The 16,020-nt window shown below is 54.9% G+C and overlaps 1 protein-coding gene across 4 annotated transcripts in view; it reads left to right on the forward strand.

The window, feature by feature from the left end:
• The first annotated feature begins 8,099 nt into the window (after window positions 1-8,099).
• Window positions 8,100-16,020, forward strand: part of IQSEC1 (IQ motif and Sec7 domain ArfGEF 1) — a 331,046-nt gene continuing 323,125 nt past the window's right edge. For all 4 annotated transcript variants that reach the window (XM_079934545.1, XM_079934546.1, XM_079934549.1 and 1 more), the window contains exon 1: window positions 8,100-8,535. In XM_079934545.1, coding sequence (XP_079790671.1) covers window positions 8,270-8,535 — 266 coding nt within the window. In that variant the 5' untranslated portion in view covers window positions 8,100-8,269. The remainder of the gene's footprint in view (window positions 8,536-16,020) is intronic.

Raw genomic sequence — 16,020 nt, forward strand, 5'->3', positions numbered from 1 at the left:
GGAGAGGACAAGGAGGTGTGTGTGTGTGTGTGTGTGTGCTGGGCGGGCAGTGGCAGTAGCAGGGAAGTGTGTAGCAGAGGTCAGGAGAATGTTGAGGTTATGTGTCTGGGGCAGGGTTTCTGCAGGCCTGTTGTAAACACTTAAGCAAGTGAAGTTAAGGGCTGGACCAGGCCACTGTTTTCTATGTGCAGGCTCTGGAGCCAGGAGGCCTGGGTTCAAATTCTGACTCTGCTTCTCATGTGCTGTGTGACAGTGAGTTAGTTGATGAACCTCTCTGTGCCTCAGTTTCCTTACCTGGGAAATGGAGGCAATGATGGTGCTTCCATCATTTGGGCTGATGTGAGATTAAATGAGTTAATTAATGGAAAGTACTGGGAAGAGCTCTCGGCATATAAAGGGCCAGCCAGAGACCAAGGATGGGTAGTCCATTGCTCCGATCCTCAACTTCCTCAGATGCACTGTGGGCAGTGTGAAACCTCTCCTGCAGGGGCGTTCGTAAATATTCAGCCACATCCAATAGACATGCATGTGCCTGGCCTTCTGCCTGGCAGGCTTGGCTTCTCTCATGGAGTTGGCACTGTAGTGAGGGACACGGAAAAAGTATAAATAGATAACCCGGTTGCGGAGATAGTGCTAAGTGCCATGAGAAGCAAGATGGTAGGAGAGAGGATGATGGCATGGTGGAGGGGACCCTGAATCAGTTTGGTGGTCGGGGAAGACTTTTCTGCGGTGATATTTGAGTTGAGATCTCAGAGCCAAGGAATCAAGAAAGATGGGGCAGGAGGAGCATGCCAGGCCAAAGGAACAGCGTATGCAAAGGCCCTGAGGTGGGAGTGCTTTGGGTCTGACTGTGGAACAGCACGGGGGCAATGTGGCTGGAGAAGGGTGGCCAGGTTTTAGCAAATAAAAATAATAGGGCACCCAATTAAATGTCTGCAATTAGAATTTCAGGTAAACAGCAGAGGATTTTTTAGTTTATGTATGTCCCAAATGATGCATGGGACATACTTATGCTAAAAAAAATCATGTGTTGTTTATCTGAAATTCCAGTTTAGCTGGGAACCTCTATTGTATCTGGCAATCCTAGGCTGGAGGGGGGATGTTGGGGGAGATGAGTCAGCAAGCAGGCGGGGCTTGGCCGACCTGGGGAGGTGGCTGGATGTCATTCTCAGGGTCATGGTTAACAGGGCCGTGGCCTCCAGCTTCCATCCTGCTCCAGGTGCTAAATGGGTCGGCGTTTTAGCTTAATGGGGGAAGTGTCTGTCAGGGACCCCGGAACAAGTGGTTCAAGCCACCCACGTCATGGAGAATTCTCCAAAAGATGACTCATCCCAAGTAACAGACAAGAGAGCTGGGGCTGCATCGCGCTCCAGGGAGGTGAAAACCTCCCTCACAGGAATGACAGGGAGGGGAGGCGGTCGAGGTAGTAGGGAGTGATGTTAAAATTAGAACAATCCTGTTCTCCTAATCAGAGATGCAGCCAGTGCCCCACGAATCTGTAATGGGCTTCCTTGCAGACTTCTGGAAGGGGGAGGCCAGGGTCAGCTGTGTAAATATTCATGGGGAGCCGGGAGAGGGTCCAGGGGGATGCAGGCCTGCCCCCTCCCCGCAGAGGCCCAGCGGGAGGTCTGGGTGCCTATCCTGCCCTGTGGCTAACTGGGTGAATTGTGACGTCAGGCCTGCCCTGCTCCCTCTGAGCCTGGGGGGACGGATGGAGAATCAAGTTCAGGACAGGATCCCAGAGGGAGAATCAGGGCCCCTCACTTGGCCTTTGCTGGCCCCGCAGACTCAGTGCTTGCTGAAAGAAAGAAAGAATGAATGAATGAACGAATGAGGGCTCTTTGGCAACCCCCTCCTTTTCCTGGCAGGGCTATTTTAAGCCTTCTGCTAGGACCTTTGTGGGCACATCCACACCGTGTCACGGCAGACAGATTAAAAAGCACCCACATGCCTCATTAAATAGAATTTATATATAACTATATGGCGCTGAGTCAAGATGCAATTGACTAGTTGACTGATGTTCTGTTCTGTGGACATTTAATTAAACATTTATTCATTTTGACGTGTCAGTGTGTCTTTTTCCTCCCTCCTCTACCCCATCTCAAACATATTCCTGGGCCCCTGACAGGCTCCTGGCTGCCGAAGCTCTGCCCCAGCGGCTAAAGGGGCGGCCTTGTCTCAGGGCCGCAGGCGCCCCGTCTGTAAAAGGGCAAGGTTGGATGAGGTGACCCCCACTAGGCATGCTCCTCCCATGAGGAGGACTGTTAGAGCCCCCCATCCCCGTTCCTACAGAGACCGCGGAGTGATAATAACTGCAGCCTCTCAGAGGGACGTTGAATTCCACAGCCTCCAACATCAGCAGATGTTCTTATCCCCATTTTACAGATGAAAAGGCAGAGGCTGGGACGTTAGGACAACACATCTGGGGCCCTGGTACACCTGAGACAAAGTCCCCAAGGCTGTTTGAGGAGATGTGGGCCAAAGAGCATTAAACATCATGGGATGACAGGGCAGAGAGGGCCATTTGCCTTCAATCCTGATTGTAGGAGGGAGAAGCACTTGGCCACCTGCTGATGGGTCTTCAACACCCCTCCAGCACTTGCTAATCGAGAAAGAACAGGCCTCACACTCACAGTGTAAAATGACAGCAATTTCCAGCTAGAAATTAACAGGAGCACTGAGGCGAGAGGCAGGCAAGGCTTCCCCGGCAGTTACGTGGAGGCCCCAGCCGGTCAGGAGCTCCTGGGTGGGCTGCATGCTTAGCCTGAAGAAGCTGGTTACCCAGCTCCTCGCCTCCTACCCGCTTCAGATGAGCCCCAATGGAGACATGGGAAGAATGGTCAGACTCCTTAACTGAAGCCATTCTAGCAGATATGGTGTGTGTATTTTCTTTCTTTGAATAGCTTCAGTGAGATATAATTAACATACTACACAATTCTCCCTTTAAAAGTGTACGATTCAATGATTTTCAGTACATTCACAGTGTTTTACAGTCAATTTCAGAACATTTTCATTACCCCATAAAGAAATCTTCACCTACCTACTACTCACCCACCCCCGGCCCTAGGCTACCACCAATCTACTTTCTGTCTCTATAGACTTGCCTATTCTGTACATTTCATGTAAATGGAATCCTACAATATGTGGTCTTTTGTGACTGATTTATTCCGCTTAGCACGTTTTCAAGTTTCATCCATATTGTGGCAGGTGTCAGCATTTTATTCTTTTTTATTACCAAAGAATATTCATTGCGTGCATAGACCACATTGTATCTATCTATTGATCAACTGATGGACATTGGGTTGTTTCCTCTTGTTAGCTCTTATAAATAATGCTCTTACGACATTTGTGTACAAGTTTTTGTGAGGCTGTATGTTTTCAATTCTCTTGGCTATATACCTAGGGCTGGAATTTCTGGGTCATATGGTATAAATGCTTAAATGTTTGAGGTACTGCCAGACTATTTTCCAAAGCAGCTGCACCACTTTAGGTTCCCACCAGCAATGTATGAGTGTCCCATTTGTCTACATCCTTGCCAACACTTATTATTTTCTGTATTTTTAGCTAACCTAGTGGGTGTAAAGTGGTATCTCATTTTGGTTTTGATTTGTATTTCCCTGATCACTAATGGTGTCAAGCATCTTTTCATGTACTTATTATATTTTTTTGAGAAATGTCTATACAGATCCTTTGCCCATTTTACATTGGGTTGTCATTTTTAATTATTGAGTTGTAAAAGTTCTTTATGTATTCTAGAAACAAGGATCTCATCAAATGTATGATTCAGAAAAATTTTCTCCTGTTCTGAGGGTTGTCATTTCAGTTTCTTGATTGATGTCCTTTGAAGCACAAAAATTTTTCGTTTCAACAGTGTCCAGTTTATCTCGTTTTTCTTTTGTTCCTTACGATTTTGGTTTCATGTGTAAATCATTGTGATTTTGACTTGCATTTCCCTAATGACTAATGATGTTGAGCATCTTTTTGTGTGCTTATTTGCCATTTATATATCTTCTTTGGTAAAATGTCTGTTCAAATCTTTTGCCCATTTTTAATTGGGTTGTTTGTCTTGTTATTATTAAGTCATAAGAGTTCTTTATATAGTCTATACACAAGTTCTTTGTTGAATGTACATATTGCAAATATTTGCTCCCATACTGTGGCTTGTCTTTTCTTTTTCTTTCCTTTTTTTTTTTTGCGGTACGCGGGCCTCTCACTGTTGTGGCCTCTCCCGTTGCAGAGCACAGGCTCCAGACGCGCAGGCTCAGCGGCCATGGCTCACGGGCCCAGCCGCTCCGCGGCATGTGGGATCTTCCTGGACTGGGGCACGAAACTGTGTCCCCCGCATCGGCAGGCGACTCTCAACCACTGCGCCACCAGGGAAGCCCATCTTTTTCTTAACAGTGACATTTGAAAAGCAAGGTTTTTTTTATTGTTGTGATGAAGTCCAGTTTATTGATGTTTTTTTCTTTCAGAGTTCGTGCTTTTGGTGTCATACTTAAGAAATCTTTGCCAAACTCAAGGCCATTAAGATTTTCTCCTGTGGTTTTTTTCCCTAGAAGTTTTATGTATTTAGCTCTCACATTTAGGTATACACTGTATTCCAAGTTAATTTTTGTACATGCCGACAGGTATGAGTTTTCATTCTTTCACATTGTGCCAGCAACATTTGTTGAAAGACTATGCTTTCCCCCATTAGGCTGCCTTGGCATCTTTGTTAAAATCAATGGACCACGTACGTGTGGGTCTATTTCTGCACTCTATTCTATTGACCTTTTTGTGTAGCTTTACACCAGGACCACTTGCTTTGATTACTCCTGCTTTATAATAAGTCTTGAAATCATGTAGTGTGAGCCCTCCAACTTTGTTCTTCTTTTGGCAATTTGAGCGGGGCAGCTTTTGTTAGATGGGACTTCCCGGCATTAAATACCAGGCCCCTGCCCATTGAATACCACACTGTCCCCAGTCATTGTGATGATCAAATATGCCCCCCACCATATTTCCAAAAGTCCTGACTGGATGCAGTACCCCCCCTCACACACAAGAGAATCTCTTCCTCAAAGGAACGAGAATCAGATTAGTAGCAGCAGCACTAGATGATAGAGGAAAATGGTGCAAACCCTTCCAGGTTCTGAGGAAATTGATTTTTAACCTGGAATTCTATACCCAGCAAAACTGTCAGTTGAGTGTAAGGGCAAAATAAATCATTTCAGACACACAAGGACTCAAAGACCTTCCTCCGGGCCGTCTCTGGGAGAATTGCTAGAGGATGTACACAGCAAAATAGAAAATGAATCCAAGAAAGAGAATACATAAGATCCAAGAGAGCATGGACCCATTCCAGAAGAGTAATGCCAGGAAATTGCCGATGACAGCTGCATAGCAGGCCAAGGAAGCGCCAAACCAAATTACAACAGTGAGTCAGAGAGCTCTCAGAGGAAGGTTTTTAAGGAGAAAAATGAATATTCTTCAACAAATGGTGATATTAAAAAGATAGATGGTCTTACTGAGCAGCTGAATGTGGATAATAATAGTAAAAATTAATAGATGATCATAATATGCCTCCCCTTCCCCTCTCTCCTCCTCCAAATTTTTGTTACCTTTATTTTCTTTAGAGTACGTAGTTACATCTTTTTTCCTGCAGTGCAATGTAAACTCCTTGGCCTTGTATTCATGTAATGATAATACTGGAAAAGCCTATTACTGTTTTTTCAGGTTTAAAATCTCTCTCCATACAAAGCACAGAGATTTTCACTAGAGTTGCTGGACAGCATAGAAATCCCATAAATCATCACAAGGTCCAAGTAGTGGGTGACACAGTCAGGAGAGGAGGGGAAAGGAGGTTCGGTGCAGGAGGCTTGCTGGCGGAGCTCTCAGGACCAGCACAGCGTGGGCGTGAAGGAGCACTGCTGGGCAGGGGGAGGGCTGGCCTGGGTCTGATCCCAGCAGAGGCCTCAGAGGGTCCTATCAGGGGCTCTGGAGCTGGGATGACCCTGAATGGTTGCCCAAGTTTGGACAGGGCACCAAGCTCTTGTACCCGTGCATGCACCAGTCACTGTCTGGCCTCAGGGAAGTGGGGACATAACCTTGGGTAAGGCAGATTCCATGGGCACAGGGCAATTTCCCAAGAGGGACGTGGCTGTGAGCCGTTAGATGCCAACATGTCTGGCTGGTGGGGGATGAGAGCCTCGTCCTGAAATGGGGGTCCGGTTGGCCACCAAAATGTCCATTGCACAGTTCTCCTTTGTTGTACCCTGTGGGAATTAAGATGAGAGGCAGTGTCTAGACTGGACAGCCTGCATGTGTTTTCACTGCTTCGTGTTGCAGGTGTGTTAAAGCACCCTGGATTACCCCTCCTTGTCCACTTCTGCCACCTTGCCCATCAATGCTCTTATGTCATGGGCTTACGTGGGGAGACTGTAAGGGACATCTGGGTGGCTGACAGTCCAGAGTCTAGTCTTTCATTCGGGGGGTGGTGTCAATCAGCTCATTGCATCTGGGGGCTTGGGGGAGAGGCAGCGTGGAGATGGAAATGTGAGGTCAGCTTCAACCCGGAACTGCTGGAAGCGGGTTGCAGGGTGAGGGTGGGGGACAGGCAAATGGGGTTGGGGTGGGGGGAGGGGGAAGCTACTCCTCCCCCCAATCATCTTCTCCCCCCACAATCTTCACTCACATGCCCCAGGACTTAGATCTGAATTTCCTTCATTCCCAAACTGGCAGAGACCCCATGTGTGACCCCAGGGTCAGGTCTCCCAAATAAGTCAAGAGAAGCCGAGGCCATATCCCTTTTGGGAAGTCTCCTGTTGTCTTTATAAAATGAGGAAATATTAAAACAGGATTGCAAAGATTTTGGTATATTTTCAATGTATAAACTGAAATGATAAACACAGTTGACACACACAAGCAGGATGTAATATAATTGTGCCCTTCACAAAATAATAACAGGATTTATAAAAATAATATTAATTTCTAGAACATCACAAGTAGCCTAGTGAAAGTGCTTGGTGAATTTGAGGACCTCTGAATAGCCCCACTGCCATTCTCTCCCTCTCCATAGGCCATGCCCAGGGGCCACCCAAGGAGGCCTTAGGGCCCTGGAGGGTCCAGAGTCTCTCCATGCAGGGCTTATCCTCTCCTGGAGATAAAGGGGTATCAACAAACATACTAAGTTTCATCAAAGCCAGTGTGATGCCAGCCTTAACAAAGAGACACTGTATCATCAAAATGTACATTATTATAAAGTTTTAGAAACTTATGAGATGTAGCTAAAGCTTTACCCAGAGGTAAATTTATAGCCTTAAATGCATTTGCTATAAAATAAACTATGGAAATAACCGAACTCTTCAAGAAGATAGAAAAATAATGTTTAGCCCTAAGGAAATTTAGACTATGAAAATGATAAAGGTTTTAAAAAGTCAAGAAATAGAAAATACTATTGCTGGGGAACCTGAGGCTCAGGGGCTAAATAAACTGCTTAAAGTCTCCGTGCCATTTTTGAAGTGGGTCTTTGGCCTGCAGGCCCATCACACCAGACCCTGGGTGTGAGTGGAAGGTGCCTGCCTGGGCCTTGGTGGCTGGTCCACATCCACATCGTGGAGGCCTCAGTGCCGCCAACCGCCTAGAACAGTCTAGGAAAGGAACAGTCTAGGAAACTTGTCTTGCTTGTACAACAAAATGAACCGCGCGTTTTATCAGACTTAGAAAAAATGTCAAAGTGCTTATGAGTTCCTTATTTTCCTATTCACAGCTCAGTCGTCGGCTGACAATACGTAGTAGGAAGGTCTGTTTTGCCGAATTCCTACTTTGTGAAATTTGTACATCAGAGCGGCCCAGGCGGCTATGCAGAGGCGCGAGTCGCACCCCGGCGGCGGAAGCGGGCGCGGGGCGTGGGGCGCGGGGCCGGCAGGCGGCGCCCTCCCTCCGCCGCCGCCCGCCCCTCCCGCCCGCTCTTCCCGCGCCGGCCGCCAGGTTCCGGCTCCCGCTCCCCTAGCGCCGCAGCCGGCACTTTGTAAACTCCTCGCCCGCCCGCGGCGGCCGCAGCTCCACGCACTGTCCGGCCCGGCGCGTCCGCGGGGCCGCGGGCGGCGTGGAGGCGCCGGGGGCGGGCGCGGGCGGAGGCGGGAGCAGGGCGCCAAGGCGGGGCCGCGTCGGCCCCGCGCGCCGCGCCCCCCGGGCCGAGCCCCGCGCCGCGCCGCGCGGAGCCGCCGTCACCGCCGCGCAGCCATGGCCGCGCCGCCGCCGCCCCGCCGCCCGCGCGCCTGAGGCGGGTACCATGGCTAGCGCCGCCGAGCCCCCCGGCCAGGCGGCCGAGTACCTGCAGGAGCTGACCCGGATCGTCGCGGCGCAGCAGGAGCTGCTGGCGCGGCGGCGGCGGCGCATCGAGGAGCTGGAGCGCCAAGTGGCGCGGCTGAGCCGCGAGAACGCCGGCCTGCTGGAGCGGCACCGGCGGCACCTGGCCGCGTGCGCCCGCCGCCCCGACCCCGGCCCCGGCCCGCAGCCGCTCGGCGCCATCCCGGAGTTCGGAGGCCGCCGCGACAAGTAAGTGGGGATCGGGGGCGGCGAGCGTGTCGGGGGCGCGCGAACTTCTTGGGGGGCCCCGCTCCCCTCGGGGCCGGGCGTGGAGGGTGTCGACTGGGGGGGGCCGGGGTACCCCCGGCGGGGTCGCGGCCCGACCTGGGGCTCGGGCTCGGCGGGACCGAGCTCCCAGGGAAAGGGGCTCCGGGGCGCTGCCCGGCGCTCCCGCCCGCCCGGCTCTCCGTGGCCGGCCGGCTTGGGACTCGGGCTCCAGCGACCCAGGAGCTCGGGAGCTTGGATGTGGGGTCGGCCTCGCCACAGGGGGCCGTCCCGGCGCAGCCCTGGGGCTTTGGGTGGCCGGACCAGAACTCCTGACTCGGAGACTCTAGACCCGGAGTGCAGGGGCCGCGTCAGGCGCAGATCCCGCCCTCGAGCGGGCCTGGGTCACTTGCGGGTCGCACCCCTCCTGAAGGGACTCTGTGCTGCCTCCAGCCCGGGACGCGCTGAGCCCTCCTCCCTCTGGACTCCTCGGTCTCTTCCTTCGCGGCTCTGGGTTAATACCCCACCCGCCTCGCCCCGGGATTACCGGGGTTATGTCGGAGCGAGGATTAAGCAGGGGACGGGATGGGGCGGGACTGCCCGGCCGCGCTGGACAGAGCGTCCTGGCCGCGCGTTTGCCTCCCGTGGGGTCCGAAGTCGCGTACGCGGCCCGGCTCCGCAGAAGTCCTGGCGCCCATCTCGGCGAGGCAGAAGAGAGAGAGAGAGTGTGTGTGTGTGAGTGTGTGTGTTGGGGGGGTGGAGTGGTGAGGAGAAACCGTGTGTGTGTTTGTGTGTGTGTGTGTGTGTGTGTGTGTGTGTGTGTGTGTGTGTGTTGCGAGGGTGGAGTGGTGGTGGTCTGCAGCTTCAGGTCACGTTTCCGGGGAGGCTGGGGGTGGGCAGAAGTGATGGGGGAGGAGTTAACCCTGACTCTAAAATCCTGCGGGGGAGGGGCTCCTGATTCCCAGGACTCCAGGTATGGTTATCTGGCCCTCTGGTCACCGGAGACCCCGTGTCCCCCCTGCCCCAGGCCGGGCTGTGCAGGCTGTGTGTGCAGGGCTACCGCCCTGCTTCTTGCATGGTTCTGGGCGGTGCTTCTGGGCTCTGGGGGGCCCTGGAAGAGGAGCGTTGTAGGGTGGGGTCAGGGCGTGGGTGAGCCTGGTGGCTCCGTGGTGGCAGGGCATTGGCACACTTCAGCACTCTGTTTATGCTGGAAGGGAGGCATGGAATCGCTCCTAGCTGGCGGCACTGAGAGAAAGAACAGCCCCCCCCCCCCGCCTCCATAGCTCTGCCCCCGGCCCCCGGCTCTCTGGTGTCTCCAAGACCCCTTTGTCACTTGGTCTCTTCAGCGGTCATCTGGTGCTAGTTGCAGAGCCTGAGCCCTCACCCCCCAGCAAGGACTTAAGGAAGAGCCAGGGGCCCAGTGAAGTCGTCAGTCGCTCGGGGAGGCAATGCACCAGGGCTGGGACACACGCCCCGCTTTCCTAGGGGACAGGGACACGCACTGTTGGCAGGTGCCTCACAGCACCGTCCTGGGGATGGATTCCTTCTTTCCCTTCACAGTCGCCTCTGGTGACCAGGTATCGGTGGGAAGATGCTGAGAGGTCTGTGTGGGGACTCCCCCAGTGCTGGTCTGGGTGGCAGCCTTGGAGGGAGCTTGGGGTGCTGAGACAGGACTTGTTTCCTGAGTCCCCAGCTCTGTCAGCCTGGCTTCAGAGCCTATGATAGTATCCCTTTCCAGAGAAACGGTGGCAACACAGGCCTTGGCCCACGTTCTAGGTGGACGGGAGCTTCTCAGACTTGCAGGTGCACACAGGTGCCTGGGGATCGTGCTGAAACGCAGGTTCTGATCAGTGGGTCTGGGGCGGGCTGTGTTTCTAACAAGCTCCTGGAAGTGGAGGTGCTGCGGCTTTGGGGCCACACGAGAGGAGTGAGGAGTGGGGCTGGGAGGCTCCAGTGTATTGAACAGAACTGGGGGTCCCCCTCAAGACAGCGCTCCAGTCCCAATGGCCCTGCTCCGCGTCTCTGCCCCGTCTTTGGGCAGGGAGGTTGCTAGAACCACCCGCCTTCCACAGGGCCCCTGCATGGGGCCGGTGGGTCACATCCGTGGGTTTCCGGCCCCTGCAGTGTGAGGGGAATGAGCTGGATTTGGGGGGCCCCTGCCCATCCATGGAGAAAATGATTTATGCCTAAGGAGCATGGGGTAACTAACCCCCTGAGAGCAACCAGCTTTTATTAAGCACCTACTGTATGTGCAACCATTAGTGATGTGCTGGAGACCCAAAAGGGAGAGTGGGGAAGCCAGGCAGGGAATACACAGCCCCGCATGGGGAAGGGGACGTGGGCAGGTGGATGGGCCCCAGGGCTGGCTCTGCGCTGGCCCCGGAGGCTGTGGGACAAGTCACCTCTCTTAGCCTCGGGGCGTCTAATGCACGGAAATGGGGATGAGCATAGCTGTCTCCCATGCTCTTTCTGAGGATTAAGTGAAGATAACGGGAGTGGAGGAAACAGTACACAGTAGGTGCTTAATGCACATTCTTCCCTTGTCGGGCAGGTTCTCATTTGGGGGCGGGGGCCAACTGAGCACAGGTAGGAGGCGAGTGCACTTCCTGAGAAGCTGGGTGAGACCTCCGGGGGCCCCAGCGTCCACGCAGAGGATGTGGAGTTGGGGGCGTGACAGCCTGGAGGAGATGGCCCAGAAGCTGGGCTGGGGCAGGGGTTGGCCCCCTGCAGTCGAGACTAGAACCTCTGTGTGTGGGCGTCCCAAGGCGACAGGCAGTTCGAGCCGGAGCCGGCACCATTGGGATTACTTCCTGCTGGGGCGCTCCGCTCCACTTTCCCCAGTGCTGGTGCGCCCACCATCTCCCAGGCACCCCCGCCTGCAGACAGGGGCCCCTGTGGGTGAGGGTCTGGCGAGCATGCAGGCTAGGCCAGGCCTGGCTTCCCCTTTCCTAAGCAGCCTCCTGCTGCTCCAGCCTGAGTCAGGAGCCCCTGGCCCCCTGGCCACTGGACAGGGTGCCCCTGCATGCCCGGCAGGCACAGTGTCCTGCTGGGGGATGTACAGATAGATGCCATGGGACAGGCTCACATTGGGGCTGCAGCAGTCTCTGTACCACCTCCTCCAGGCAGTCCTCAGGAGGGTTCCTGGGCGTGGGGGAAACCCTTAAGCCCGGAGACCTTTAAACCCTTTCTCAGGAAGTCCTCTTTTGACCACAGCTGAAGGATGTCATCATGAGTTTCTCAGCTCTGGGGAAAACAGGGTTATAACAAGGAAAGAAATAGGATGCCTTTGGTTACACTGGGTATTGAACTGTTTCATTTCTGACATCAGAATTCACATCCAGTGTTCGGTTAGCTACGCTCTAATGATGTTTCTCGAACTGCCCCCCCCATCCCTCTAGGGATTCGGGCACATGCTAGGTGCTCAGCAGGTGTTGTTGAGTGGCTGAAGGCACGGGGGATTGATTAGGACCCCTGTGTTTTCCATTAGAAAGGCAGCCTGGGCTTTAGCAGATACAGCTGGTACCAGGGAGCACCCAGAGCCGGATGCACAGGAGGCAGGTGCGTGCGTCCCGGCTCCATCCGTGAGGGCGCCCTGTGTGCCCGGCGCTGCTCCAGGTCTTTGCATTTACCAGCTCATTTCATGGTCCCAGCCCTCCCACGCGGCAGGAACGGTTGCCTCTCCCATTTTACGGATGTGGAGACTGAATCTCAGAGAGGTCCTACGACCGGCTCCAGCCCTCTCACCTGGCCAGTGGTGGAGCCGGGACTGGGGCTCGGGTGTCTGGTTCCAGGCCCTCTGCTCTCACCCGTCTCCCACCTGCCCTACGTGCTGCCCAGTGATCAGACCTCCCGGGATCCTGCGGGACTCCCAGCCTCCAGTGCTGGAGGAAGCCCAGCACGTGTGGTCCTTGTCCTGCCTTGTGGGCCCTTGTCACCGAGGCCGGGTCCTCGGCATCACCTGAGGTCGCTGTGCGGAGGGGACCAGGATGGAAAGAGGCGCTCCCTCCCAGCCTCTGCTCCTCCAGGGTTTCCCGGCAGAAGTAAACATTGGCCCGAAGAGGTTAGAGAGGCCTGTGGAGCTGCCTCTCTCGTGCTCTCGTCCCCGCTAGCCCTTGAATGCTGTCACATCACTGGAGAGGACGTCTTTCTGAAGCTCCAAGCTGGTGACTCACTCTGGGGGAGGTTTCCAGTGGCATTCAGTCTCTGTTGACTTTCCAAACAAGCGCTCCTCTGGTCTGTGCTGACATTAACCATGACGGGGGTGCATCAGCTGGGGGGGAAGCTCGAGGGTGGCCAGTGATGAGGGTGTGGCCGGACCAGGGACACGAGCTGCTGTCCTGGGGCGGGTCCTGGCCAGGAGCCTCTGAAAGCGCGTTCACCTTCAGAACCGCCGCGGAGCCCCAGGCCCGGGCCACGGGGTCTGAGGTCCTGGCCGCTTCTGTTCCATTTCCTCTTCCCCTCGGAGCAGAGAGCGGGGGCCAAGAGAGGCTGAGCGGGCTTTTGTGATCTGCGAGTGGCAGAGGGAGATACCGTGTTCACGTTCTCGTTCAGTGATTCTCTTGTTCTCCCAGTTGAGATAGAGCTGAGTGGCCAGCGCTGGGGAGGACGTCCCCCAGCGGGCAACAGGCTGCAGCGTGTTGGCGGGGCCTGGTCCCTGCTGGATGAAGTGTGTTCAAGTCCGAGGGAGCGGGGCAAGCCGTTCTTTCTCCGGCAGATGGTAGAGTCCGCAGAAGGCCAAGGAGCTGCTTCCCTGAAGCTCTCTCCCAGCCATCTGACAACCTAGGCAGCTGATTCTTTTACAACCTGGAGGCTAGATCGTGGGATGCATCTTTATTTAGCTCAGGTTGAGACAGATGGGGCAGCGCGGTGTGTGAAGTGGAGACCTGCTCTGCTTTCGCCTCCGCTGTCCGGGTTCGGGCCTCTGTGCCTGCAGAGACCTCGGGGCTGTGCCCTGGGAGCGTTTGGGCTCCGGGACGAAGAGGCCCGGATTTGGGAGTTTGGGGCCATCAGCAGTTTTGGTCAGCTGGGTGGCTGTTCGTCAGCTCCTCTGTCGATGACAGTATTTTGACAGCTGATCTCCTTTTTGTTCTTGGCTTTCTGTTTCTGTAAGAAAGAGCCATGCTTTGCCCAACTTGGGGAGGGCACTGTTCTGAGCTTGTCAAGGTATCATCCGTGTAATTGCCACAGAGCAGCAGAAAAAACAAGCCGACCGGCCAGGTGCTGGCCAGGAACTGGAAGGAGGGGCATGAATGGACCTCACTGAAATGAAGCGGCAGCTACAGATGAGGCCACGAGGCAGCCCGGGGCCGTGCCCGGGGCCTGGAAATTCAGGGGGCCTCCAATTTACCACCCGCTACCCCGTGTAGACGCAGGCCAGGCTGCAGTGGAAATTGCCCCGACTGCGAACCAAGCTTCACAGGGTGACGGCCTGGCTAGGAATCCCGAGACAGCGAGGCCTTTGGCATCTGAATCCTGCCCCTCCAGGGGCCTGACCTGTTGGCGGGAGATGCCAGACCAGTTGTGACAAATGCTAAGCGCTTATCTTTTATTGAGTAGGGAGCTGCAGCCTGGAGTTTTTCAAATGCCTCCCCCAGCCTCGTGGGGACCCTCCGTGATGACACCTGAGCAGCTAAGCCCTGCTTGGGTCTGCAGGACCCCGTCAGCCTCAGCCCCCTCCCAGCAGGAGGACCGTCCAAGTAAGGCAGGCTTTGCCCCGGGTGCCCAGAGGCCAGTGCCCATGTAAGATGGGGAGGTGGCCCTGTTCCAGGAGGTCCAGGTGGAGGGATTGCGGGGTGCCTGGCACTGCAGGACGCGGTGAACACTGGCTCGGGGGAGGAATAGGGTATTGACAGCACCCTTAAGGATTGTTTTTCCCTAGCATTTTCTTATGAACATTTTCAAACCTATGGAAGAGTTGAAAGAACTGTACCAGGCAGAACACCCCCCAGATGCTGTAGTGAAGGTTGTGCAGTATTCGTTTATTACGTGCCTGGCCATCCGGGAGGGCGTCTGGAACCGCACACGTGGGAGCACCAAGGCGGGGAGGGGGGCGCATGGCGTGTTTCAGGTAGGGAGGTGCTGTCGGTGGTTTTGCCAGGCCTGGGAGCGGGGACGGTGGGCCACACGAGGCCCAGACGGGCATGGACAGAACCCAGCCTTCAGCCTTGTGGGGTTGGGGGGGTGAGGTGGTGAACAAGCCTGGCTCACCCCCAAACCAAGCTGTGCTCTGTTTGAGCCTCGATGTGAAATGCTTAGCTTTCCCTGGAGGAGACAAGATTCACAAAGGAACAGGACAGAAATCCTGTGTTCTGGGCACCTAGACTTAGAGCGCTTCAATTATAGTTAAACCACGGAAATAACCAAGCCGTTCCTGGTGCCGCGTGCCGACCACCTTCTCCTTGGGATCTCTGCGGATGCCCCAACCCTGTGACATGTGTGCACTGCCGCCATCCCATTTTGCAGATGTGAACACTGAGGCTCAGAGAGGGTAAGCAGTTGCCCACGGTTACCCAGTGACAGAGCCGGATTTGCACCCAGGTCTGTCTTCTTCCAGAGCCCGTGCAATTTGCCACTGCACTGTGGCTCCACAGCTGTTCGCTGCGTGATGTCCGTGTTTGGAGAGACGTTTGGGGCCGTTTCAGGATGTGCGTGGTCAGCTCACCCAGGCTTTTGGTTCCAGGAACCAAAACTGCCCCCAGCACCACTGCCTACCCAGGGGCAGCCCTGGCTTTTCCCTTTGTGTGTTGGGTTTGGCCTCTCCCTCACTGTGGTCACCTTGGGGAAGTTATTTTGCCACCAGGAGCCTGAGTCCCCTTTTGGCAAAAATGATGGCGGTGGCCCCCGCCAGCGGGGTGGTGGTGGTGGGCAGGAGGTGACACGTGCAGCTGTCAGGCACCAGCCAGTCGGGCAGTTCTCTTTGAATTGGCCCATTTCCCCACCCCAGACACGTGTGCGTTTGCTGGCCTGCTGGTGAGGCAACCCCAGGCCTTCCTGTGCATGTGAGTCCCTCAGGGCACGCTGGGCGCTTGGTTCAATGGGAGGACTGGTGTTTGTGCCCCTCTCCCGGCTCTGCCCCCCCATCTTGTTGGTTTCAATGGCCTGTTTTCTCAGCACGTAGAGTGTCAGACACTGTGGAGCCTCAAGGCTCCTGGGCCTGGCCCTTGCCTCTGAACCGCAGGGAATAGGGCTCACTGTAGCCAGAAGGTGGGGCTTCCACGGAGGATGTCCTGGGGGGCATATCTGGTGGGGCTGCCAAGGTAGGTCGTGCCTGTGAAGTGTCCAGCGGGGCAAGGCTGGCATGAGGTGCCCATGAAACCCCACTGTCCTCCTGGATGGCCTCGGTGCTTGAGTGACAAGTCCTCAGCCCTTGTCCAGTGGTACTAGGGCAGCCTCCAGGGACCCTTACAGGGCTGAGCACATGTGTGGATGAGATCTGGGGACAGACTGAGGGGGTCCCTGACAGCCTGAAGT

This window comes from Stenella coeruleoalba, assembly GCF_951394435.1.
Source record: "Stenella coeruleoalba genome assembly, chromosome: 10".
NCBI classification, from domain to species: Eukaryota; Metazoa; Chordata; class Mammalia; order Artiodactyla; family Delphinidae; genus Stenella; species Stenella coeruleoalba.